Source organism: Antennarius striatus, chromosome 22 (genome assembly GCF_040054535.1).
Source record: "Antennarius striatus isolate MH-2024 chromosome 22, ASM4005453v1, whole genome shotgun sequence".
Classification (NCBI taxonomy): Eukaryota; Metazoa; Chordata; class Actinopteri; order Lophiiformes; family Antennariidae; genus Antennarius; species Antennarius striatus.
The window spans coordinates 5,962,742-5,989,439 of record NC_090797.1 but is presented as its reverse complement, the minus strand read 5'-3'; the positions used below and the strand labels follow the sequence as shown (position 1 = coordinate 5,989,439).

General features: G+C 41.2%; 1 protein-coding gene and 1 long non-coding RNA gene across 3 annotated transcripts in view; one reads left to right on the top strand and one right to left on the bottom strand.

The window, feature by feature from the left end:
- The first annotated feature begins 788 nt into the window (after nt 1-788).
- Nucleotides 789-4,730, top strand: LOC137589022 (uncharacterized). Of its 2 annotated transcripts, none has more exons than XR_011034123.1 (3): nt 789-923; nt 1,190-2,416; nt 3,833-4,730. It is a non-coding gene; the product is annotated as an uncharacterized lncRNA (long non-coding RNA). The 2 variants fall into 2 exon arrangements; XR_011034124.1 differs by having other exon boundaries at nt 828-923; nt 1,023-2,416.
- A 117-nt stretch (nt 4,731-4,847) lies between these two features.
- snd1 (staphylococcal nuclease and tudor domain containing 1) overlaps nt 4,848-26,698 on the bottom strand; it is a 144,914-nt gene continuing 123,063 nt past the window's right edge. The window contains exons 19-24 of the mRNA XM_068306401.1: nt 24,577-24,700; nt 23,017-23,086; nt 21,070-21,183; nt 17,594-17,797; nt 7,211-7,255; nt 4,848-5,849 (exon numbers count right to left, since the gene is read on the bottom strand). Of these exons, the coding sequence (XP_068162502.1) occupies nt 5,784-5,849; nt 7,211-7,255; nt 17,594-17,797; nt 21,070-21,183; nt 23,017-23,086; nt 24,577-24,700 (623 nt within the window). The 3' untranslated portion in view covers nt 4,848-5,783. The remainder of the gene's footprint in view (nt 5,850-7,210; nt 7,256-17,593; nt 17,798-21,069; nt 21,184-23,016; nt 23,087-24,576; nt 24,701-26,698) is intronic.

Below are 26,698 nucleotides of genomic sequence, written 5' to 3'. Positions count from 1 at the left end.
AAGTTTAATGCTCTTTAAATTGCTCAGGGATGAAGCGACTGCGATGCCCCATAAAAAGCTTTTTCAGGGTAGATTTCATCCCCGATGGTGGATAAAGAAAAAAAAAGAAAAGAAGTTATGTTGATAAAAACATTGGAAACGCAAGTCAACACCATGGCACATTATTTTTTAAGACACACACACACACACACACACACACACACACACACACACACACACACACACACACACACACACACACATACACACACACTCATTATAAGCCAAATTTAGTAGATTTACAAGAGCATAAATTAAACATTCCACCTCAGATATAAAGGTTCAACAGAAACTCATTAAAAAATAAAGATTTTTATACTAATGGCTTCTGTTCTAAACTGTGCTTTGTGAAGAGCATGCAAAATTACACACAGATTTTTTTTAAAGGCAAGATGCAGCTTTACAATTGCATCGTTATAATTCCAAATAGTTTCACATCACGATTCCGGACTCGTCTCGCACTATTAATTTTGGCATCCCTTAAAAATTCAAATTCAGGTCTACAACAACAAAAAGATTGTTTGCATTCATGCAAGGCGTGCGGAACAGATACTGTTAAACAGTCTTTTCTAGCAGACACACAGATGCACAACTGTGCGGTAAAACACAACCACTTTCCTCTGTAATATGATTGTCTTTTGGCTGTTTAAACACAGTTGCTGTTGCTCTGCATCACTGCAGCTACTTTTGCCAAACAAACTGTCAAAGGATATGATGTCATCACCATACACAGCTGGGTCCACATCCAGATCATGATCTGTATCTGGTGAGATTTAATTATAAGTTTGGACAGCGGATGAGCTCATAGTCCAGCAACAGAGCGGGGTGAAGGCATGATGCTGCCACGGACATGGAGCTGAGATCAAGCAGATTTAGTCATTCAGGTGGGTTTCATGTGTGGAAGTTTAAAAGTTACATCTAGAGGAATAATATATAGAATCCTATTAGAATCCTTTCAATCGCTGTTTTTGATCAAACTTCAGATTCTCTACTTCCTCCATGCATATTTATGGTGAAGTGAAACAACAAAACACAGCTTCAGCACCCTGACACCGTCTGGAAATGGATTTTTAGCACAACGTTGGATTTATGAGTTTATACAAGGATTCTGACATGTCTACCGAACAAACAGGAGAATATGTTGTTTCAGACATGATTCCTTCCTGAAAATCGAAAACTGCCACAGGAAGAGCCCTTGTGTGTGTCGGCCGGCGCCACAACAGAGCGACTACAGCGGGAACATTTTGGACAAGAACAGCACCACTTGGAGGACGGAGGGCATGCAGGACATGAGCGGGTGTTGCAGAAAGATAAGGAGGGGAGGGATGCATTAATTTGTGAGGGGTTAAGTGGCACCAACAACAAATTAAGTCAGATGAGTAAACAGACATTAAAAATGGAATAAAATGAACTAAGACTGCACATTTAATCTCAGTATATATAAACACATATGAGTAACACTAGCAGTATTTAAAGATACATTTTTACTGGTCACTTTTTGATCAAATAAATAAAATCTGAGGGTGACTTCTAAAAGTACAGTGATCCAGTTAGTAGTTTGATATTTTGATCTCAGGAACTGGTGGTGCGTTCACTGATACACACATCACAGAAGTTTACGTTGCATTTGTTTCAACCCCTCAAATGTGTGTTCAAAACCTTTTTCTATTGAGATTTTAAAGAGAATATATGGTTTGGGCTCATGAGATAGAGATATTTTTTCTACTATTGCTTTTTGTTTGCAAGAAATCGCTTTTTATATATAAAAATCTCCTTCTGGCAGTCTTTTTGTTGTACTGGTAAAACATGGAAACAAGCGGACAAATCACAAGGAAACACCTGTTTAGCTAATTAAAAAACAATCTGAATAATGGTTGGTTTTGACAAATCCTTCACAACAAGGCTACATTTCATGGTTTAATTGTTGTTGACACGCTTTTGATTTGGCTGCCTCTGATACACCAAATAATCGACATTTCTAAGGAACAACTTGCCGACAACAGCCCTCTGTAATCTGAGCGTCACGTCTGCTGGGCGTTGTTTCAACTATGACAGCTTTCCAAACAGACAGGAGATGAAACCAGAAGGCTTAGCTTGCAACACGACCAGACAGCCACTTTTCATATCTCCCATGATCACTTTATTTCCCTTTCCTCTTTTATGTAGTTGCTTTCTCATCAGCCTGGGAGAGGAAAAGCAATGAAGCAAGCTGAGAGAAATAAGGGAGGAGGGATGGGGAGAGGATGGATGGTGGGTGAGAAGACAGAGAGGACATGGATCTGCAAGACAAAGTCTTCTCACCCAATCCATGAGTCTCCTGACAGGACAGACAAGGTTCTTAATTGTCTTTACAGCATATTTCTCATCCCACCTTGAGGTAATTGGACATCAACACTAGTGATAAAGTGCTCAGGCCATGTTTGATTTGCTTGCTTCCGACTGATGTGCTGCACCTGGAATTAAGAGTGGCACCTGGTTGGGGGGGATGCCGGGAAAGCTTCTTTCTCCCCCCCCTTTAAACCCATCTTACTTTAAATCCCATGTACAAATTTAAACTGTTTTAATGACACCTGGTTTTATAACACATTAGCTCAACTCATGAATAGTATTTTACGCCTGAGGTCAGGCAAAACTTACTGTCATAAAGAAAAGCATTCCTGGTCTAATTAAAAATATGTTGGAACTGTTTGTTTTTTTTTCTTTTTTTAAATCCCCATTTGAATTTTAATACTTTTAAAAAAAAAAAATCTTACAATTTCTTTCAGGACAGTTTGCAATAATAACCTCTGGACACTCTTTCACACTGTTTGATATCAAGAGGTAAACAACAAGACTGCAGTTGTTTTGGTCAATTTTCAGCTCCTTATCTGATCTTTAAAATCACATTTTGTGCTTTCTTTTGTATGAAATTCAGCACCCGAAAGGAAGGACTTCGTGTTTTGTTTTTGTTGCATAACCAGTCAGAAAGCCACCAGTTCAACCATTTTTTAAATGAACTTGCTGTCATGAATGGAAGTGGGTCTCTAACTTTTCAAACCGATTTTATTCAAAGCTTGAAAGTCTTTATTCTCTCCTCAAAAGCAAACATCAGTGCTGACACTCATCCACCCATCCATTTACAGGTTTTCACCAACAATAGTAATAGCAAAATAAATGTATTTTTGCTTATTCTTTACTATTGTCCTCTGTAAGAGGTCAGATCCATCACTACTTTCTTATAGTAGCAACAGGCTTGTATAGAAGTATAGCGATATAATTTCAATTAATTTTGGTAGTGAGAACTAAGACCAGAGCACATTTTTGAGTTATTCTTTCTTTTCTGTCCACTGAGACAAAATAAAGTCATAAAGTAGAATGTCCACGTCAAGCACTACAGGAAACCTGTATTCCTGGGGTCAGGGGTGACCTCACGCTGAGGTTTGAATTATAATTTTATTCATTAATTCATCTTCTTGACTGCTTCTCCCGCTTCTGCATGTGACGGGGTTGCTGGAGCCCATCCCAGCTGACTTACGGGCGAGGGGCGGAGAATGGTATTTTAAATAGTATTAATATGAAAAATGTATTTTATGAGCTGGAAAGCGAATGCAATTGAATTTTTTATGAAGAACTGATGCGGTTTTTAATTGCAGGTGGTGTTTGTCCATAAGATACATTATGTGGCGTTATCAATTAAATTGAAAAACACCCCCCCCCCTCATGAAAAACAATCTCGGTTTTTCATGGGGGGGGGGGGTAGCTGTTTAAGTGCAATCTAGTAAAACTCATCGGGTGCTGATCTGTCTTTTTACAGATCTATTTTCGGAGATGGTCGTTTTGGATACTTCACCCACTGAGCTGTCACTCAACGCACTTTGTGATGTAAAACATCTGCCATACGTCTCCAATGTAAATGAAGCACCTGCCTCATTCATGTAAATAATGAGTCAGAGAATCTGCATTTCTTACATAGTTTCTACTGTATGATTTAAATCGAATACAAATGCAGGAGTCTGTTACATCAAGGTGTCCTTGATGATGTAACTAAAGTACGAATAGACTTACGTTCTGCCGTACTCTTTTTTTGGGATCAACTAGGAAATAAGCTTTAAACTATGCTGAGAGTGAACTGATCTGTTTAATAGTCACTTAATGAGAATGGAACATGTATTTATGTAGCGGTCAATAGTAAATTTTTTATGAGAACTTTATTACAGCCCTATTCTTTTTAACCATGTAATAGCGGATTTGGCAGCCAAGATTGTTAGACTATAACCCAAAAAAAAACAAATCAAAATGATTGCAACAGCAAATTCAATTCAGCCAAGGAAGTAGAAAAAACAGCAACTGCTAAATAAAGTCTCAGTGTGACCTAATTGTAAATCCGTAATGGTGAGCTTTAAATCTGACCTTTGGCTGATCTCGTCCCCAAAGAGTCGTATTTAATTTTTCTTTCCTGGCATCGAGATCACATAAACAGATTTCTGAAATGTAACCTTCAAAACAACACCCTCCCCTTCAAATTATCACCTCATGAAAATTCAGCAGAATGTCCATCTGTGCATTTTTACCATTCTCTTGGCGAAAGTATCCTCTTCCACGGCATTATACGATAATTATCAAGTTGGAAGTTTTCAGAGGTGACGTTTAAAATAAAGTTTTGCATGTAAAATAAAAGCTTTTATTTCTGTAAAGAAACTCTACTTTTGAAGCAAACATTTTATTCAAATCAAGTTGACCTCTTTTCTTTAATTTGTACTGCAAACTGCGTATTAAGAGAAAATTTCAACACTGCTTTTGTGAAATAACAAAAAATAAAAACCAAATCCTGTAGTTTGCTTATTTTTATTCAGCAGATTTTTAACAGAATGCAAAGGTCCATTATGTGGAAACAAATTCAAAACACTGTTTTTCTGCATACAGAAAGAGAAGAGGCTGCCCATGATCATAACCATTTGAATGTAAACTTTACATGATTGAGAGATGATAAAATGTCACATGATGCCGCAATGTCTACTGGTCATAAAAATGTGACAGCGAATAAATGACAAAACACTCCCCACGAAAACATCCGCATGTTGTTGTCACACAGATATACACCAAAGACAAAAATAAATTCAGATTTTTTTTTTTTTTTTTTTTTTGTCTGCGTGGATCCACCTAACAGTATTTGTCTAAAATAAATCCATTTACACTTTTCAACATATCCTCACATTTACATGAAATTTATAAGGGAAGCATTTGTTTGCAAAAAAAGAAAAGAAAAGAAAATTAAATTTTCCTGCAAACACCATGCCCCATGGAAAGGAGAGCTGGGTTTGAGCTACAGCATGATTGGCTGAAACACACACACACACACACACACAGGTTAAGTATCATAATTATTATCATTCTCACAGGAAGCCTGCTGAAAAGGTAACATGGCAAATAACACAGATTGGCAATAGTGCAGGCTGCTTGAGCTGGCAGTGGCCTATTAAGAAGAAAAAAAAAAGAAGGAAGAGAAGGTGAATCTTTTCTTTTTTCTTTAAACATTGCTAGTCTGCTGTATTTGGAGCTACAGAGCTAGATAGAAGGGGAAAAAAGAAAGCAGATGAAGGGCAAGGGTAGGAAAGATGAAATGTGTATGAGGAAATGTGAGTCAATGCCTGTTATTTAATTTCTCCGTTAATATTTTTTACTCTTTCAGAAGCATCACTCGACATCCATGTTGGTCTTTGGAATGGTGTTGACTGGATGGTCGGGGGTGGGTGGTTGCTTTCCTTTTAACGCCTGTAGCCGAACTCGTCAGCGTCGTCTGCGCGGAAGTCTCCGTAACGCCAAATGTTGAGCTGATGGGGGAAGACGGGAGACATTTCACTGACCAATGATGAATAAAAAAAATAAAAAGTTCCATTCCAAACAGCTTTGAACGGGACTTTAATGAGCTCTCTAGCACATTACATGTTTAATGGTCACGAGAAACAAGGAGGCACAAAGTTGCCACGCGATGCTTGACAGGGAGATCACTGCTTTTACAGTCTGGTGCGAAGGCGTCCACATAATCATCATCACCATTTAAATCCAACACTTTGTGCGTGCCCATCTAAGCTGGAAGCCCACAATGCCTCAAATAATACCCAGTCTATTACTTCTCTGCTTCCATTACATTAGCATCCCCACATTGCCTCATAAACCATCACGTGCGTTCCCCAGCTAAATGTTGCCTTTATTACAAAGCTTTCAGCTAAGTGTGTAATAACACTCTTTGGCGTGGCATTTGTGATGGCACTGGTTATTTAAAGGTTAAAAAAATATGTGCGGTTTTAGGTACGTGCCTGTGTGGGATGATACTTCTTCTTCTTTTTTCTTCTTCTTTTTTTTAACTGTTAATGCCATGATTCATAGCTAATTAGCAACTGTGGTAATTAGCACTAGTTATTAGGATGAAAGAATGAATGAAGCCATTTTAACACTTATTGCCAATTCCAGCCTCTCATTCTGCTGCCTGACACTGAAAACATGGTAGTAGCTCCAATAGTGAGTGGGAGTGAATTCCACCTCTGACTAGCTCATTGTCTTAGAGTGCTGTACAACTACCAGGTGACTAAGCAGCAAAACAGTACGAATACTACATGTAGTGTTTCTTAACAATTGTTAGTCACCAAGTCCTGCCTTTATATGATTAAAATCCAAAAACAAATCTAAACCTAAAATACTACTTTCTCGCTCTTGGTTTTATAATCTTCATGCTCCTTTCCGTTATCATTTGCAGCGTCATTCTGGTCTCACAGTTGTCCTGGACTCCAGCAGTCGTCTCCACTGACAGCGCTGTGACGTAATTCATTGTGCAAACAGTCCTGTGTGTTATGTATACACCCTTCAATTCATTATACACTCCCCCCACCCACCCTCCTTCTCCACAGTACTCATTTCCACACACACCCATTTTCACAGTATGGACCTGCACAGGCTGTGGGCACCAATCCATATGGGACAACAGCGATTGCCAATATAATGTGTCACATCTTGAGGATGAGAGAAAAGCGGCAAAAGAGAAAGGACTCTTTCTCTTGGTAGTTGGTGTAAACTGGTGAGGTAATGCGATCCTGTTTTGGCAATGTTAGAGGGACAAGTACAATAATTATAAGGAGGTGACAAGGAAGCTGATGGAAAACGAGAGATGAGACTGGGTTTGAATGAAATGACTTACCCTGGCACTCTTTGCAGATTCTTGACTGTTCAGGTATTCCGTCACCTGAAACAGAAAGGACATTTGTTAACATGGACTCAAAGAGACTCGATGCATTGTCCCAGTCTCCCTTGCCCTGGGTACACTTCATTTTTTTTGCAGCGCATGGAGCGAGCGCATGGAGCTTAGTGCATTCGCTCGTCCTCCCAGAAACGCCAGATCGCAAGGACCGCGGTGTTCACCGATGATCAACACGATCAAGAAAACACACATAGCCTTAAAGTGATGATGACGCCGCAGGGAAATGTGGAGAGCACAGAGATGTGAAAGGAGCATACGGGGCAGAGAAAGCCACATTCCGGCTCACTGTTTGGGGTCAATGCTTTATCCACCGTGCGCAGAGCATCACTTTGCGCTTCATGCTACATCTCACACTAGCGAAAGCCACTCGAGATGAGAGGCTCTCGCAACCTCTTGTGCCTGCTGACATCAGGCCAGCCCTGGTTTGAAGCAGGAGTTTATACTCAAGTGCATTCACGGGATACCTATTCTGCTAAGGGGTGCTGGGTGGACTGATTCCATCTGTAATAATCATCACAGGCATGCTAGTCCCATAAAAATCCAGATAGTTTGTTAAACAAGCTGCAGGATTTTGAAAAGTCTCAAAAATGAAAGAATGCACTTTTCTCAATTCGCTGCATTTTGGACCCAGTCCATGTCAACAATAATAATATGCATTCTCGCTCTAGGAGACCTTCAATCCTGCAATATTTATTTGTACCGTAGGAAATTATTTGTTCAGTTACTTTGACACCATGAACTGAAAATACACAATACGGACAACATGAGTGCATCTAGCGGATGTAAGAGTTGGAGGAGGCCGATGTGCAGCGTCAAGCATATTGACTTCTGCTAGAACAGCCTTTTAGCCTCTTTGAATGAACCGATGAGTCATAGGACAGGGGTCGGGCAGGGAGAGAGAGGGATAGAGCATCCTGTAAAATAAACGTATTCTGTCTGGATGTTGGCGGAAGTAAGAACTGTGCGGTTCAAACACGAGTAGTTTGCCGAATGAGAAACATTGCGATGATGGTAAAAAATAAAAGAAAAAGTTGCTCAAAAAGGGAAATGTTAAGATTTGTTCTTGTAATAGATTCAAATGTCTGCCGTTTCATGCAGCGTATTGTGGTAGCAGAAGAGTCGGCTCCAACACACACTCATCCACACAACAGAAAAGGATGCCAGATGTTAAAATTGCCGAGTGTGGATGGGGTTCTGGAGTTTAATTGCTTAGCTAGCTTGTACATGTAGGTTGATTTGATAGCTGCGCTGCACATGGCACCAGCAAGATAACAGACCTGCTGCTGGATGGTGCGACCACGCCGTCTAAGGCGATGCACGTGCAAGAGCGCGGCTGGGGAAAGTGCAGTGGCTGCACAAGTCATCCATCAAAGCCAACTAAACGAGAGATTTTTTTTTTTTTTTTTGAAGGTGTTGGGATATGGCATCTTAGTCCCATCAGACAGATGTCACCATATGGAGGCCCTAGTCGATAATATTTCATGGACAGAAAAGGCCAGTGATGCTATTTGGGCTTTGGAGCGGCGCTATCGGTGCCTGGAGCGGTTTTTGCTGCTGATGCACTTACAAAGCTAGGGGGAGGCTAAAATGATGTGGAAGAAGGGGGGGGGGGGTTCAAAGTGAATTTAGCAATATTTCAGCACAGATGTAATTATGCCCATTTGTCAGAGGGAAGTCGAAAAAAATAAAAAAAAACTGAAGAGAATATAAGAATGTGTTTGTTTTGCCGGAGTCACAGCTGAGAGTCTGCATCCACATGCAAAGCGTTCCGTGAAAGACGCTAAGAGCACTACAGCACAATGTACACAGATGATGCGCTGCCATTTTGGAACCGACACGGTGAGCCTTCTTTGTTGAGTCGGGAGGGTGCCTTTCCCCGGCTCGCCTTCATCTTTCACTGTTCTCACTTCAGCTCGGCGCATCAACAACCAATCGGTGTTGCAGCTGAACACAGATGATGACTGCCTTCGCCTTTCTGAACAGCTCCGTGTATCCTGTCCCGGAACGCTCTTTCATAGCTTTTCTATTGGCTCCTGTGGGGAGGCATAATAGCTCATTTACAACACAAACACAAGTAAATCTCATACGGCGATGACTTCAAGTGCCGGAAGAAAAAGGAATTTTTCTTATCATGGGAAAAAAGTAGCATGTTAAATAAGGGGATGGCGGGTGGGGGATTGAAGATGACGGAGGCGAGGATCGATGCACAATTTCCAGAAAAAAGAAACTATGTTCTGGAGAAGCAAAAGTTTAACAAGGAAAATTCTTAAAGTTGTGTTGAGAAAAACATGAAGGGAGAATAATGACTGAGGGGAAAAGAACAAAAAGTGCTTGGAGTTTGGGAGAAGGCAGCAGATGACAAGTGTGCTCGCCTGGATGACCCTACAGAGCTCCCATATGCCAGACAGATGCCACGTTTGGTGAACAATGGCAAGTGGACACTGGCAGAAGTTGCTTGGCTTACGGAGGACGGCGCATGTCTGACTGTTGCAGAACACGTGTAGTTATCTCAACATCAGTTTAAACTCTGCAAAATGCAACAAAACAACCAACAGGCCATTTAATTAATAGTTAAAAACAAAAGGTCATTTAAGTCTAATTTCATGCAGTTGAGTGAATTTCTCTGAGAAAACAGCCCTCAAAAACAGATTCATAACTACCGTCTGAGTCCATCCATGACAGGTGGTGCGGGTCTGGTGTTTTGGCACCAGTCAGTGTGTCTGGCTGACTGTGAATCTGTCTGCCTGATAGCAGCAGAAAGAGAGCGAGAGACTGCGTTTCCCCACGCTGGTGGCGCCCAGGTGGCGTTCTGGTAAGTGTGGTGTGAAAGTGATGGAGCTGAGAGAGAGTTAACATGGCAGCCTTGTGACAAGTCGTGTGCATCTGGTGCGTAGGTGAGGTGCATCTTTAATTTCCTAAATTTCACCGCATGTGGACATTTATTTTTATGTGAAACTGGTTTTGGGTAAAACAACAACAACAACAACAACAACAACAACAAGGGAGATTAATCGAAGTTTGGCATCGGGTTTGCTGACTCAGTCTCGATACTGAGACGGAATGTCAGACAACGTAAAAGCCACTGGAGTGGAAGTGGAACAATGATCTTCCTCATTAACACCAATGACAATCACAGCCTTCTAGACAGGAGCAGTCAACAACTCAATAATATTTCTTTATTTGTGTGTTGTACTGCTGTCTTTGCATCATTCTCCCTCCGTGTGGCATCGTGAAAAGCAGAAATCTCCGCAGAAGGCAGGTTGTCATAGGAAGCGTCTGCCGGAACATAATGGCTTTCATGTCTGCAGCTCAGAATGGTTTCAAGTCAAGTGTACTTGGGCGAGTGGTGGATGGTTGTCCTCAGAGGTTTCTCATTCAACATGTCAGCGCATGAATAGTGCATGGAAGTAGGAGAGGAGACCTGAGTTTGGGGAACGTCTCTTCAGGGTCTTTACTGTGGAAATGATTCAATACAGAAAGGCTTGTCATGTAAATGTCATTGCTAACCAAAGAAACCCCTTGAAGGATTGTGCGTGCCTGAGACAAGTCATTCATTTTTTTTTTTGTTTTCAGATGTTTTACAAAACGTAATTCCTATTTTTCACGGCAAAGCATTCTTAGAAATGCTTGATTAGCATAAATTGCAGGAAAACTTCATCTTTTCTTTGCGAAACCATTTGTGTACATGTGGACATCTATTCGACTTTTAAACCAGTTCCTATCAGTCTGCTCCCTTCAGAGCAGCTCTACGTCTCACTCTTGTGTGTGACTGTCACTGGCCCCACTGGAGGTAAACTGGAATTACGTCATGGTGCACACTGGTCCCCCCCCCTCCAGCGTGGCTGTCAGAGGAGATCAAACGCTCTGGCGGGAACGTGGCGTGACAAGCCCACCAGCATGGGTTCACGGAGTTAAGGAGACGGCACACATGGAAAATGTACGCGCGCGCACACACACACACACATGCAAGGACTAACGACAGATATCACTCAGCGCAATCTCCATTGTGCTCCTAAAGGCGCTGGAACAAATCTTACATAAAAACACATGCATGTCGCAAAACAGCACAAACACATAATTTACTATGTTCTGTGTGAATTTGCTTTTCTTCTGTTCAGGTATTTTTTAATTTGGTATTCAGGTATTTACTTTTATAACTAATTTGAAACAACATGTAGTGTGTGTGTGTGTATGTGTGTGTGTGTGTGTGTGAGTTTGTGTGCGTTTGTGTACAACTGCAGAGGATAGGATGGCATTTGAGAAATGGTGCGTGTCACCCAGGACATGTCAGAGGGGCCCCTCATATGAATAGCAGCGGGGTACGCAACTGTCTGTGCAATTGAGCGTGTCTGCAAAAGTGTGTGTGCTGTCAATAACCCGGGAGTAGAAAATGTCCATTAAAAGGCCCCGCCTCTAACGCTGCTTGTAAATTAGGTATTGAACCATTGATGGGGAGAGGTCACGCTGTCACGGGAATGAGGCTCAGTTTGAGTGTGTGTGTGTGTGTGTGTTAAAGGGCTTAACTTTATGTCTACTAAACAGGTTAGTAATACAAGAATTTTGAGCATTGAACCTTCAGGAATCACGTGATCACAGCAACCATCCATCAATAATTATTTTTTTCAGGAGGAGTCTTTCTCCGATGAATTACACCTCCAGCTGGGGATCAGGAGTATTTCCTGTTCATTATTCTCATTTGCCTCTCTCTCAGATGTGTTCACCCTGCACGTCAAATAAGTAGTTTAAATTAGTGTGTAGTAAAACATGGAGTATGTTTTCCTCTCTGCTCGGGGACAGCTCATCAGGAACAACAGCAGCGCTACAACGGAAATCGTTGCCCACAAGACCTCATTTTGTCGCAGTTAGCTAACTGTATTAGAAATCCCAACATTCCTGCGAGGCTTATCATTAGAGTCTGAAGCCGGGCCGTAGCAGTGTGACATCGGCAGACTGCATCACATTAGCCACCTAACAGTAGACTATGTGTACCAAACAGCACAATTGCACTTTGATAAATGGAGCAACCCTTTCCTGGGGGGCATCCTGTGTATGTGTGAGGATCCTTCCTGTGTTGCCCACATGCATCTCTAGGTGTGACTACACTTCTGTGCAAACCATTTCATCTCCATCTACACCTTCAGCCCTCATTAACACAATTACGCTGCAATGCAGCCATTCCGCTGTCAAATAACCGGGGAGTCTTACTGCTAACTGTGAGAAAACCACACCACCCATGAGGCAATTTTTTATGAAGAGATAAAAAAAAAAAAACAACCCACCTGTATTTCATGTCAGCCCCCGATTTATAGGCTGGCCTTGTGGACCTTTGAAGCCACTTAAAAGTCCTCTGCTCAACATTTATACATGAAGAGTGAGACCTCAGTGCAAATGCAGGAACAATACAGGGAAAGGAGATAAAAAGGATATGAAACTACATTTCCCATGGGGCTACAGGGTAATTAAAGATTCCAGGACTCTGCAGCGGACTGTTAGAAAGCCAACTTGCAGATGTTTTCCCCGTAGCTTTCTGCTGGTGCAAACACGGTGCTGACATTTTAATAAAGATTTTCAGCGCATCTCAATGTGAGGCTGGTGTGTAAGGGACACTACAGCTTCCTTATCTCCTCAGGAAGGGAGGGGGAAAAAAAACTAGTCGATACAGCAGGATCCATCGCTGTTGGTGATTGATAATAATTACAATGACGATGGAGTGACAGACAAGTCCCTGTTTGTAACCGACTTGTAATTAGCAAACAGGAGATTATTAGCTTGTAACACTAATTCACTTTGGGGGAGCCAGCGCCGATGTCGCTTTCTTCGAGGAGACTTGGCGAGACTGCTGTGTACCCGGTGGCCTGCCAGAGTCGAAATCAGTCATGTTGTTTGGTGGCTGTTGACAGAGAACACTTGCAAGAAGCAGCAGAGCACAGAAGATAGCGCTTCTAACCACACAGCCATCTTCCAATTGAGCTGCCATGACAGGCTCATTTAAGCTACATCTGTAGCAACGAAACACAGATCTGGGTGCGAGTTTCCCCAACGCTGGACTAAGATAGCTGCTGCAGGCACTTGTTACTTCAGGTACCCAATCAGGTAGAAAGAAAAATGTCTCTCTGATGTAGTTCTCAACATTGTTCTCTTTTTATAGAAATATTATTTTAGGCACTGCAATCAAAGCAGTGCGGGTTCACAGGCCAGAATTGATTATAGATAATTGCAGATCATACAATTTTAAATAGCATTGTATTAACAGGCCAACAGAAGGCAGGATCTGAGTGCCTCTCCACATGATCATTGTCTATTATGGCAGAACACTGAAAGACAAAATGCAAATCAAGTAAAATGCACATTGTCAAAATGGAGTGTTCATTCTCAGTTTGGATAAAACGCTCAGCAAAGGTTAAAATAAAGAACCCAGGGCAGGGAGAAGAGGACGGATGCATGAGTGGATTAGTGGATGAGTAAGTAATGATGACAAGTACAGCAAAAAGGAGTGTTGCACAGAAGGTGGAGAAATAAACTAACAAGAAGGAAGGAAAGTACAGGGGTAGGCAAATAAAAAGGGAATGTGATGAAAGGGAGTCCCCACAAGATCAGAAGCCACAGAAACACAAGGAACATGGTTGATGTTTGAAAAACAGAAAATCCATCTCGAGATGCAGACAGAGTACCAGTGTAGCAACTTGCCACTCTAGAAGTGGACATGTGACGGTGTTGATGATGCCAGAACAATTTGGTTCATCTGTGGTGCTTGGAGGTGGATGGAGTTGAAAAGGTCAGGGTGAAAGAGAAGTGGAAATGTCATATAAAAAAAAACAGTATAACTTTTTTTGGTCACAAACTACTAAACTGAAATGAACCCTTTTTTCAGTTTTCCAAGTTGAAAAAAACTCTTATATGTAAACTAGCGCTATAATACTTAACACAGGTACACTTACACTTCAGGTTTTGATGGAGTCTTTTCTTCTCTGATTGGATAAATCTACATCAGTACTTTTCTACGCTTGATGATGCCTGATTGAACAAAATTCACCCATACTTTCAACCCCATAATTTTTCTGATGGAGTGAATCAACGCACACTTGTTTGAAAATTTGCTAGATTTCAAACTGATGGGAAGAAAAAAAAAATCCTTTCCAAACTTGTGCACAGGGGCAATAAGATAAACAGACCTGGTTGATATTTAAGTAAATGAGCAGTATGACAAAGTTCATAATGGCTGATATATTGTCGCTACTCTTATGGTGTGTATATAAAGTCTGCTGCTGGTGATGGATCAATGATATCACTCACTGATGATAATCTACATATTAAAGCCCCATAAACAGCACAGGTCCAGAAGGGACCAAACACGATATGACAGATGTAAGGCAGATTAAACTTTATGCTGTGGCATTAAATCTGTATGCTTGTCATCATATGTGCACTAACAATCTATAATGGATGTACTGTAACATATTGGTGAGCTAAAGCTGGCCCATGCATTTTTGGGTCATCCCTTTCTCAAGGACTAAAAGGTCCGTTAAATCTCATGCTTTATCATTCGTCACACATCTGGGTCATAGGTAAAGTTTCCCCATCTAGAGTGCGTCAATCATAATTTCACTTACTGTTTATCCCCGTACTTCCTCAGGCCCTGCCTACTTCTATAGATTATTGTTTCCAACCAATGGAATGGTAGCAGCTGGCATGAATATGATCATCCTTTTGCCTACACTTTCACAATGACAGTTTATCCTTTGCAATGACACTGTTGTATAGCGGCAGCAATTACCATCCATATGGTGTGCATAGTGGGCATCGGTGAATGTAGGGCTTAAAGCAAATGTGCACCAATGGATAAATATCCCTCTCGGCTCTGTCTCTTGGGACAATGCAATCCTCAAAGACTGGTGTTAACCTTCAGTGCACTTATGACTGGCTATTGATAGTGGAGTGCCAGTGAACATTAGAGCCCATCTGTTACGCAACGCGTAACACTAGAGTACAGATTACAATGCCCATGTTTCAATCCCCGGAATGGATAATGAATTAAGAATGAAGCAAAAAATGGAGCAGATAGGAAGAACAAAAAAAGTCACGCTCACGAGGAGTCTGATAGTCCAGATGAGTCAAATGAGAGAAAAGAGGAGACAAAGCGCTTGGGTTGAGCTATGCTTGAATACCACACTATCAAAAGTTTGAGGGGAAGTTGCTCTAAAAGAGGGGGAGAAAAAAATATTGAAGAATGGATCCAGAGGTCAACAAAAGGTTGCGTCTTCCCTGCAATATAATGTTTTCTGTTGTCACGCCAGCAGCAGCTGCAGTGCTGCTCGTGATCTTTGAGCCCAGAAATGTGCCTAGCAAACAAATGCCTCTGATTCAACTCTGGTAGATTATAATAGTATAGTAAACAGTCTTATCAGTTAAAAATGCCACATGAGACCAAAAAATGAAATAAAGATGAGAGAACCAAGAAAATGTTATCATTGATCCCCCTCCCACCACCACTTCTCAGTTATACTCAATGATAATTGAATATTTTGTTGTATATCCACTGATATTTCTTCAACTTTTTTTATTTGGTCCCAAAACCCAAGACTTTAAATTTCACATTTCAAAAGGGGTACGTCTAAAACCGCTTTAGAATTTTATTTGTATCATCTCTACCAAGAGAATCAAAGCAGAGAAGGAATTATCTGTGCAACATGACTGTTGAGCCTGATATAATTGTCAAACACTCACACCTTCAGATCGAGCAATAAACCCATAACTGAGCAATTAGCTAATGTACCAAACAGAACTGTGAAAACCCACACGTTCTATGAATCTGAGGCACATTCGCTTGGTTCAGAGGTATAAAGAAAATGGACTTGATCACACTTAAGCTTCCTAGGCACATCTGATGGGTGGAATTATCAACAAGGAATGCTGCATAGCTTACTTTAACACTCACTTGTGAGCACTTTGGCAATAGTACTGCTTGTTAAGATCATTCAGGATCAAAATATTTGTAGACGGTGAGAAAAAAGCAAATACAGAAAACACAGCTGTTGAATACTGAAGAGAAATAATTTGAATCAAAGGAACCTGAATCTATGCAGTCTCCGAACCTATTAGGGCCACGGCTAGGAGGTTTTAATCACTGTCCTAAGTCTATAGGGTCCATTACCCAGAGACTGCATTATGGGTCTCGGCTACACTTTAGAGGTCAGAGGTCGAAATGCTCTGACAATGATGCACAATGCGTATTGACTGACTGTGAAGTGGAAAGTGCTTTTATTGTCATGGTTTAGTATGCAGAAATATAAGTCTATATACAAGTGAGTAAACTGAGTGGAAGCGAGTCTTGACAAACATTTTCTCCCTTTATCTATTCATTTTGATTATGTTAATAAAATAAACACTTGTGGACATTTTCAATTTTTTATATCAACAGTGGAGTGAATAATATTGGGGTTGTGTTGAAGCAGTAATTGAGGCAGGAATAAATACCCCACCCCCACCCCCCGCTGCCATTTTTCTTTATCTTTTGTGCACAGAGTAGCTTTTTTTTCCTGGGCAAATTAGAATAATGAGAGGAAAAGTAAATGAACGACGCTTCGTGGTTTTGACAAAATGGCCGCCCTCTCAGACTAATTGCGGAGGTGTGTGAGTGTGTGCTGTGTGTCTGTGGATTGACGAGTGAGGGTGTCTCCCGCGTCTGAGTGTTCACATTATAAACGCTGGCGACGTTAGGTGTTATTAATTCATCAACAAGAATGTATACATGAGAAAAGAGCGGTTGGATGCACACACTAGTAAAGGAATGTGGTAATTATTGGACGGTGTGGCATTATGGACCTTTTCACATTAAGTGATTCACAACGGAACCTTTTAATGAAAATATGATGACAAGTTCAGGTGATTTATGTCAAGTGGCAAAGTAGCAGGCTAAAGAAGCAGCAATAGTAAGTTTCATTTAGCATCCAATTTGGTATACAGGGGTCCCTCGTGTATTCTGGGAGTTACGTCCTAAAAATAACTGAATTAAGTATAATTCTTCTTCTTTTTCATCTTCCTCTGCCTTTTGGATAATACCGCTGGTGCCTTTGACCGCGCAGAACATTTTGAAGTTATTGTTGGGCTTATTGGGGGGGAAACTTCCAAACATACAGTAGAGACACACAGCCAGCAATCAAAGATTTATGTAAATTTGGCAAGCTGAGCGCAATCTGTACTGTAAAGAAAACAATGTGCTGCCAAAAAAAAAAAAGGCATGCAAAATTGCACTAAAAAAATCTGCAAAACTGTGATGCCTCGAAAGGTGAACCGTGTCATACTGAAGGACCACTTTTCACTCACCATCTTCTGGAGATGCTTCTCCTTGCGGACGTCCACCATCACCAAGCCCTCCTTGACCAGGCCGAGTCCCACGTCGTCCTTGGTGTCGCCAAACTGTATTGTGACATGCGGGCAGGTGGTACCGGAGTACTCCACGTTCAACAGGCACTGGCTGTTCTGGATGTCCCTCACGATACAGTCCACCACATCTGCACGGGCATCCTCCTGGAGGAGGAAGAAGGAAGGAGGAGGAGGATGAAAACCAGGCATGTCAAGGATGGTGGGACGGACGGGGGGAAAAGCATTGAAATGTGAGGAAATGGTATAAAATGTAAAAGGTGGGGACTAAAGTGAAAGGGATCATTAATATGTTGGTCCTGATGGAAAATGAAAACATGCTATGCATAGATTGATAAAAAAAAACCCTTTATATATGCATTTCTGTTCAGGAAATGAAATCCTCACATCATTCAGTTGATTAGTTAGACAATCAATAGCGCAGTAAAGTGACGATCAAGTAGCACGGCAATTAGATACTCAAACCAGTTCAAGAGATTTCCGTTTCTCCTGAACCTACTAATGGTTGGATTACCTCTGCACTTAGTTACCCCCACCCCCCATCTATCTCTCTCCTTCCTAACTTTATTGAAAGTGAAAGGGCTCGATTTAATTGAACACACGATGGACAATGAGGTGGAGCAGCTGCAAAGCAACACTGACCCCGCAACCTCCAGGAAAAAACACAAAAAACACCCAAAAGGACAAAAAAACGACAACAAGGAGGAGGAAAACAAGAGGAGCTGCCTATCCAGAGAGAGGAAGACACTTAAATACAAATAAAAAAATATCAGTCTCTGGCCATCATCCATCTCTTCCCCACACCATCCATCTCTCTCTGCTTCCTTTCCTTCTCACTCTGGTCTTGTCTCTATGGCAACCCCCTTCGAGCTAGTCGCCCTTGGGTATGTGCGTGCGTGTGCGTGCGATGTGTGGGCAGGGAAGCTTGTTGAAGGCACAAAACTAAGGGCCTTTTTTGTCCCTGCTCTCCCCCTGATCAACTTGTCAAGGCGCTGCAGGGGAGCTCAGGGCAAAAGAGAGGGATGGAGACAGAAGGAGAGAGAGAGACAGAAAGAGAGATGGAGAGAGACAGACAGAGAGTGAGACTTAATGCACGATGGACACAGACATGGAAGAGGGAATGAACGGAAGGGACCGGCGACAACGAGATGAGACAGAAAATATTATAGAATAAGAATGCTTTGAAACTCCACAGTTGGCAATATCAAATTAATTAGGAGTTCTAGTGACCCCCCTGTTGTCAACCATATGTGAAACAAAGATCTAGCTCATCGTGTTAGGGACATTCATTTTAATAACAATACTGTCTTGTATTGAAAGAAAACGCAGATGCACGCTTAACAGGGTACAATCAACAAAATGCATTTAAGGTGTAGAGAACATAGCTTTAGACTTTCATTAAAATGTCAGTCACGCTTAACAGGGCTGTTAAAGAGGAGCTGAACGAGAACAGAAGTGCATTTAGGCGAATGGAAATGAGAGAAATTTAATTGATTGCAGATATGCAACATTTTCACTCTCAGCAGTGAAAAAGTGGACAAACCACTGCAACAGATTAAATAGGACAGAGGCAACTGATGCAGATGTCTTGGGGAATGGTGTATTTCCTGCTTTTGTCAGGTGACAAATACATATTTCAAGCCAGAGAATAGCAGAGCTTCTCGATACTGCCTTTTTTTCTTTTTTTTTTAAAGATTCTGTCACCTGATGGAACATCGAAAGAGCTACATGAATGATCCTGCCCCAACGGCAAGTTTTAACAGATTTAAGAGATGCTATGCAGCCTTATAACTTATGAAGACATTTTGTTTGGGGCATCAGGTGGCAGGTTTCACCAGACGAAAGCATCAACCTTTACTACATACAGCAGCAGAGCTGGAGTAGAACTGGGGCGCAGTGCTGTCAGGCTGAGTGACACAGTAAAAATCTTAAGATAAAGCAGATGGAAAACACATGAAGGGTAAACTGGTGGAAAAGTAGAAAACAGGGTAAGGGGTTAGGCAGATGCAGAGTGACAGCGAGAGAGTGAGAAGGAGATGTGGAAGGTGTGTGTCAGATCTCAACATTCAGTGTAGCTCTGTGTCTGTGTTTGGGGGGCAGTAAAGTAGAGGCGATGCCTTTGTACCCTGGGCTGGACCAACAAATGGGCCACTTCATCTTTCAGGAGACACGGAGTCGTGACACAGGTGTCAGCGTGCGTTTCAAGCACGAGCGGCTTTACAGACAAACACACACGTTCGGCGTGTGAACGCGCGGAGCCTGAAAACACGTCCAAGAAGGAAGCATAAAATGAGCATTCGTTAAAAATTGCAGCAGCATAGAGAAAACAGACACTCAACAACAACGTTAACATCTACACGTAATGTTGTCACCTCCGAATGTCACCTCCGAAACACTGAAGATTATTTTAGCATGAGCTTACGTTTTTATACAGACAAAAAAAAAGAAGAAGAAATAAATAATGAAATGATTAAAAATCCCACCACCAATGCCGTAATTATGCAACTAATGACCTGACAACTCACAGCTGCCGGCTGTCAGAGTAACACAACAAGCTTTGTGGCTCACAGATGACAAACTGTTTTCTCATGATTCCATAGTTAAAATAATCCTGGGAAACATTGTTATATACTTTATATCTAATCCAATGAAACAAATACACCTGAAAAAAGGTAGGATCGATGCAGAACAAACTTATGTCCATTTGAAAAGTAGTTTTTCATGAAAAGTTCTTTCAATTTATCAGTATTAAGTGAAACACATCCCTTTAATATTCTCTCAGAGGCACAAAGAAAACAAGAAAACAAGTTTCATCTGTTCAAACTTTTTCAGGATGCTGCTGGCTCAGGAGGCAATGAGATGACCCCACCCACCACCCACCACACACACACACACACACACACACCAATCCAAAGGCACAGACCAACACACACAGGTGGTCAGTGGTGATTGAGTAAACAAACACCGATGTAAACAAGAAGATTAGATCGTCACAAAAAAAACCCCCCACCAACTGTTGCTCTACTATCAGAGGGACGTTTATATTCATTTATGGGATGTGTGGGAGTCTGAGCTGTTAAAGAAATATAGTTTGTGCTATCAAATTGTTCATTAAACATTAACGTCTTGATGCTATGTGTCAATTATCGCCAAATTTATCACAACCTAGTGAGTAAATGACTAAATAGGATCACTGCTCTGCATGCGTTTATTTATGAGCATCATTTTCACTGGAATTGGAATAAAAACTTCATCATGCCAAACGGTGGCAAACTCATATGGTTGCATGACAAGGGAAATTCAGCATGTTTTATGTCTTGCAGGAAAAGGTGAGAGGCAGAGCACAAGGGGTTGGCAGTCGACATCTCAAAAGTTCATTCACATATATCACGGCGTTCATGCCTGTTCCGTGCACTTACGTCCTGTGGGATCTGGATGAAGGCAAAGGCGTACTCTGTGGCCTGAGGCGGCAGGGTCCTGGTGCTGAAGGCTGGGGGGATGATGGCCAGACGGGTGGATGACACGACTTCTCTCTGAGGGGGGGGGGAGCTCATGTCAGGGCCGATATATAACATGTTCTTCGTTTATCGACTCAAACACGTAGACAGACATTTGTTCTTGCATTGACAATAAGTCTAAATGTTTTTGTGGTTATATTGTGAAACATAACAAATCACTTCACAACTACAGTACGCTTAAAACAAACAGAGCTTTAGGTGAGACGTCTGGCTGATGATACAGATAAACAAAACAAGGTTACAGAACATCATAAACGCAAAGTCTTGAGTCGATTCTGAAGTGAAGGACGTCTTTAGACCAAACACAGCTCACACACACAGGCTGTAAATCCATCTTTCTTCCCTTGATATCTATAACAGTTCTATTACATGGACGTATGTCACTTTAATGATGATAGTTTACAACTCAAGAAGAGGCACAGATGCCATTTTGTAGCTTAAGGGCTGACTGCATGTATATGTCACCTTACCATTCATTTCCCAGCTGTTTATAAAGCAGCACTGAGGCCCCTTTCACTAAGCTCCATCTGCTCTTTAGCTCACTTACAAACTAAAATGACAACAGACATCAACTTGATAGTCACTAAACTCTCAACACATTAGCAAGCAGAGCAGACTTCATGAACCCCTGATCTTCGCATGGATTAATTTATATTCACCAGAATTTAAAACTAGCAAGTTTTTATTTTGTGCGGGTGTTATCTCTAATTTTGCCAAGTGCACAAATTTAAATGAAACTTCACTCTTAAATGTAAAATGCATGCATGAAATTCTGCTGACATGAAGTAATGGAGTGACCGAGTTGATGGACTGACATGTATAAAGTGGCTGCGAGTGATGCCGCCTCACAGGTTGACGACATCGATAGCAGCGGTGACTTTAATGAGAGCTCTATCTTAAGTCAATGTGTTCAATGAACTGTATAGTGTAGACAGACATCATCTGGAACATTTCAGAATGTTATGATTCATCTTCACCATATTGGATTTTGAGATCACTGTAAAAAGTGAGCTTTAAAAATGAAAAACAAAAGAGCTCTGTTGTGTTTGCTAGTGGTTATATAAAATAATTCAGGGACGTGTGCTGGCCAAAGGCCAATATTATCAGCTAATAGCTCATGCAACAGATGTATGAATGACTTGACTTGAAATGACACCAGAACCACAAACGCTGAGGTGGACATCAGCTCAACTTTTTTTTATTTTTTTTATTTTTAATGTTAGCGTCAGGCTGGCCTCGGAGAATCACACTTTCGGCAACATGCCAGGACGCATCGCGTCTGCCAGCCAAACCTTGAGCAGTCCCACTGCTGTGAGGTCAGTCGCACACTGTGCTGCTCCGCTGCATCATGGGAAATCTCCCGTTGGCTGGGGTTTGGCTGCATGACCCACTTGGTGATGTGAGAATGCCCATACGTAAAAACAAACATAATAACTCAGTCGAAAGGAGGCAGGACTTTCGTCATCGCAAAGTGAAGTGAAGTGAAAAGACTTGCAGCGAGGGGGGAATTCCTGCTTTTGTCATTTTTATAAAAAGGAATACAATGACATTCTCAGTTCCCCTTTTTGCTTCTGTCGTAAACATTAAAAGGAAACAAACAAGCCTGCATCATATTTGTCCTCAAAACTCCTGAAAGGATAAATAAAAGTTGCTTGGCTGCTTTGAATATGGAAATATGCAAACAACTGGTGTCTGAATCGGTGAAAGAAATCCGTCTTCTGATGCGAGACTCCCTCCGGCTGTGGGTATGGATGGAAAACTACTGCGCCAGTATGTGTCTTTTTTTTTGAGCCCGTAACAATAGTTTTGATGATAATTGAATCACACAATCAAATTCAAGTTACTCACATTGCCGTAGTCAATATAGAAGACATGGACTTTAGCTGGAGACTCAACTTTCTCCACTCTGGCCCTGTACCTGCAAAAGCAGAAAAATGATTGAGAGGGGGAGAGAGAGACGGATGGTGAGGAGAACAGAAGGTAACAGAGATGAAGACAGGGGGGGAAGAGAAAGAAGAAGATGAGTAAATGATTCCACTCTTATTTCCCGCGGGAAAAGGTGTTGGAGGATCTGTCTGTTGTGATCGTGGGGACAGGTGTGGGAGATGATGAGGAGGCCAAGGGAGTGGATAAGTGGATCCATCAGAACGTAGCAGGACTACAGAAATTGCAGAGAGGCCTCTTTGCAATACAGGATAGGAATGTTTTACCCATTTTGTCTTTGACAAACAATATTTGTGCATTACATCTAATCAAAAAAAGCAGTTGGTATTTGAAAGGTTTTGATTTGCCAGCTTTTGGTTAGGGTGAAATTTGAACAAAAATAGGCTTGCAAGGACAGAGATTGCTGGTAAATGAAGGCAAAACACAATAGTTGGTCCTTATAAATTCACATAGAAGCTACAGAAAAGCATGTTTTTCATCAGACTCAATTCGCGGAGTGTCTAATCATCTGAGCGCCACTCGACTGACTCTCAAACAAACAAGAGCGAGGAGGACAAATTGGCCAACAACCAAGGACGGCAGGAGAAAGCTTAAAGATTAGAAGCACACAGGCATAGAGACTTAAAAAAAAGAGGACAACGTTAAAACTAAATAAGTGGATAATAGAAAGAGATAGAATGAAAGACTAAGTGAATGACTGAAGAACAGATACTTTTCTCCCTTATTTTCCCATTTTGTGGTGGTCTAAAGTGGCAGATTTCTAATTAGCCCACTAATGAAACAAGGACACATTCCACATGTATCACCGAATACAAAGAACAATGTCAACATGAACATAATTGGCTCCTTGAATAATATATGACCAGTTTAAAAAAAAAAAAACAGAAGCGAAATCTCAGCTACTTGAAGCAAGATTATGGGAAAGTAACAGGAAGACTTTTCGAAACAACAAAGCAAAGTCAATGTTGACACAGATGGTCTGTTTAAAATCCCACCGACTTAAAAATCATCTTAGCTTCGCCCTTTAAAACATGAATGGGATGGATTTTACCTCTGTCTTTGAATATTTAATTTATTACTGAGTTTCTTGATCTTTTTTGAAATCACTGTCTTGATGGTGGAAAATCTCCCTCCCTCGCTTGATTACCGAGACGCATCTGTCCCCGTGACCATCTGTGAACTTCGGTTGAGGAGACTGGAAGAACAGAGGTGTGTGTGTGTGTGTGTGTGTTACTTTCAAGCGACACTGATTCTAAAAGGGGCCATAGCAGTGGTAGTAAGCTAATTACACCCTGTGGGTGTCTGCAGTTAATGCATCACAGACTTAAATAGAGACAAGGCAAAATTAAACGTCAGGTTTTACATTAGGGAGCGAAATGTGCAAACATGGAAATGGTAAGTTTGTCAAAACCAGGGAGGTTAAGGGTTACATATAATTTTAAATATCATTTCGAAGATGTTTACCATTCGCCATCAGCAAATTTGGCTATACAGTATTCCCCTCTGCGTGGCGAGTAGGATCCTTCCACTGGCGGCTGGGCAGCAAGCTCTGCTCTCATGGTCTCCATCAGACTCTCCAACTGGCCTCCTGACAAAACACAAACATGAGTGAGACGGAGAAAAATCTCACTTTACTATCAAAGGTTTGGTTTATTCCTTTAGTTTCATGTCATTACATCACTTTGTCCTCCTTTCTTCTCATGTTACATTGATGTGTCTGCTCTTTTCCCTCTATTATTATGTTGCTGAAGCTAAAATCGAACCGGAACAACTCGAGATACATCCACAAAAAAAGATCTGATTGGTGGTAACTGAGTAGGAGGAGTTAGTAAAAAAGCATGTCAACTTGATTCATATTTTATCAGCACTGCCTCGGTAGACATTTTGATCTGATTTTCAGGAGTTTGGTGCCTCACGGTTCATGGACTCATTTACATAAAGTAGAAGTCATGATTATTAAAATAAAGATACAGCAACTGGTCTGTAAAATCACTGTGCCATATCCATCAGACATAGCGTGACTCGATCTTTCACTCTTCTTCGAAAATTAATCAGATCTGTCATCTTGATGTTCATCAACGGATTCTGTGTGTCTGCGCCATTACCCCTGCAGAGTAAAACCATCGGTATGAAAGAACTTTAATCTGAAGAAACTTTGCAAAGTACGATGATGTGCACCGAGGAATTTTCTGCAAGTTATGCTATTTGTAACTGAGTGATCCTGCTTCTTGTAATTATGCTGCCGTTTCTTTTGTTAAGAAATGGCTTCATTACAGGCTGAGGTAGTTTGTCATAAAATATTTCAGGTACATTGAATTGAACAAGAGGTATTAGAACCTTAACCGAACAAAAAAACACTAATCTGTTGTTTAAAAGCACACAGCTGCTCAGAAAAATTCCAAAGAGACGCCGAACAATTTAGCCTAAGGAAATGGATAACTCAATTTTATTTACAGATGATCCCCTTAAATATTTCAGCACTAACTACAATCCCCCTTAGAGACGGAAGAAAGAATCAAATTGTTGTGCAGTATTTATTACTTTTGACCCACGAGCACCTTTTTACTAATGGTCCGTTAACAATGGAGAGGAAAATACAACTGAGAAAAAACAATGCAACTATTTCAATGGTGCTACATGCCTTCATCCTATGTGCTAAGGCAGAATATGGTTGTTTATATGGTAGTTGGGAGAATCAGATACCGAGCCATTGCTTCATGATTTCCATACTGCGGTAAGTGGCAGCCTCATTTGCACCCATCAGTTGCAGATGGGGGAGCTGATTGTGAGCACCACCACATAATGTGCATCTTCAAGACGGCTTCTTCCTACCGTTTGCATAATACTCACAGCACATCAGTGTATTTGTTTGTATATGTCCAAGTACAGTATGTTCAAGCACACATGCTGTCAAGTTCATAAGTGGCTGCAAATGGGTTGAAGTGTGCAGAAGTCATTTGGGAAAGTGGCCCACATAAAACTACATGTGGTTATTTTTGAGGAACAAACCTGGAGAAGGTTTTTACATGAAGCTCAGTAACAACAGCTAGATTTCTTCTGAAAACCCCCCCATTTCCTGGCCATGGCAATACAAACAAGAGAGTTTCTTTGCTTTTAAATGCTGCAAATGTTGTTTTGGGAGTCATACTTGAAAATAGGAAAGAACAACAGCTGCAGAGAAGGAAGTTAAAGCTTAAAGGAGATATGCTTTTGTCAATCAAACTAATTTCTGCATGTGAATTCAGTCATACTGAATGCATAATTCCTTTAAGGTAGATTTACTATGAATATTTGTTTAAAGATAGCACATCATTACAGCCTTTCTCTGCTACTTTACTGCTGTGTTGTCAGGCTGATACTATTTATGCCAGACCAACAAAATATAAATAAGGATGTTGTTTTCCAGGGGTTATCTGTGCTTTGACAGCCAAGCAGCTGCCAACCAACAGCCGACAGGAAACCGTCATTAGCATGATGTCAAACTTGAAGAAAAACACCAGCACACACACACAGACACACACACACACACACACACACACACACACACACACACACACACACACACACACACACACACACACACACA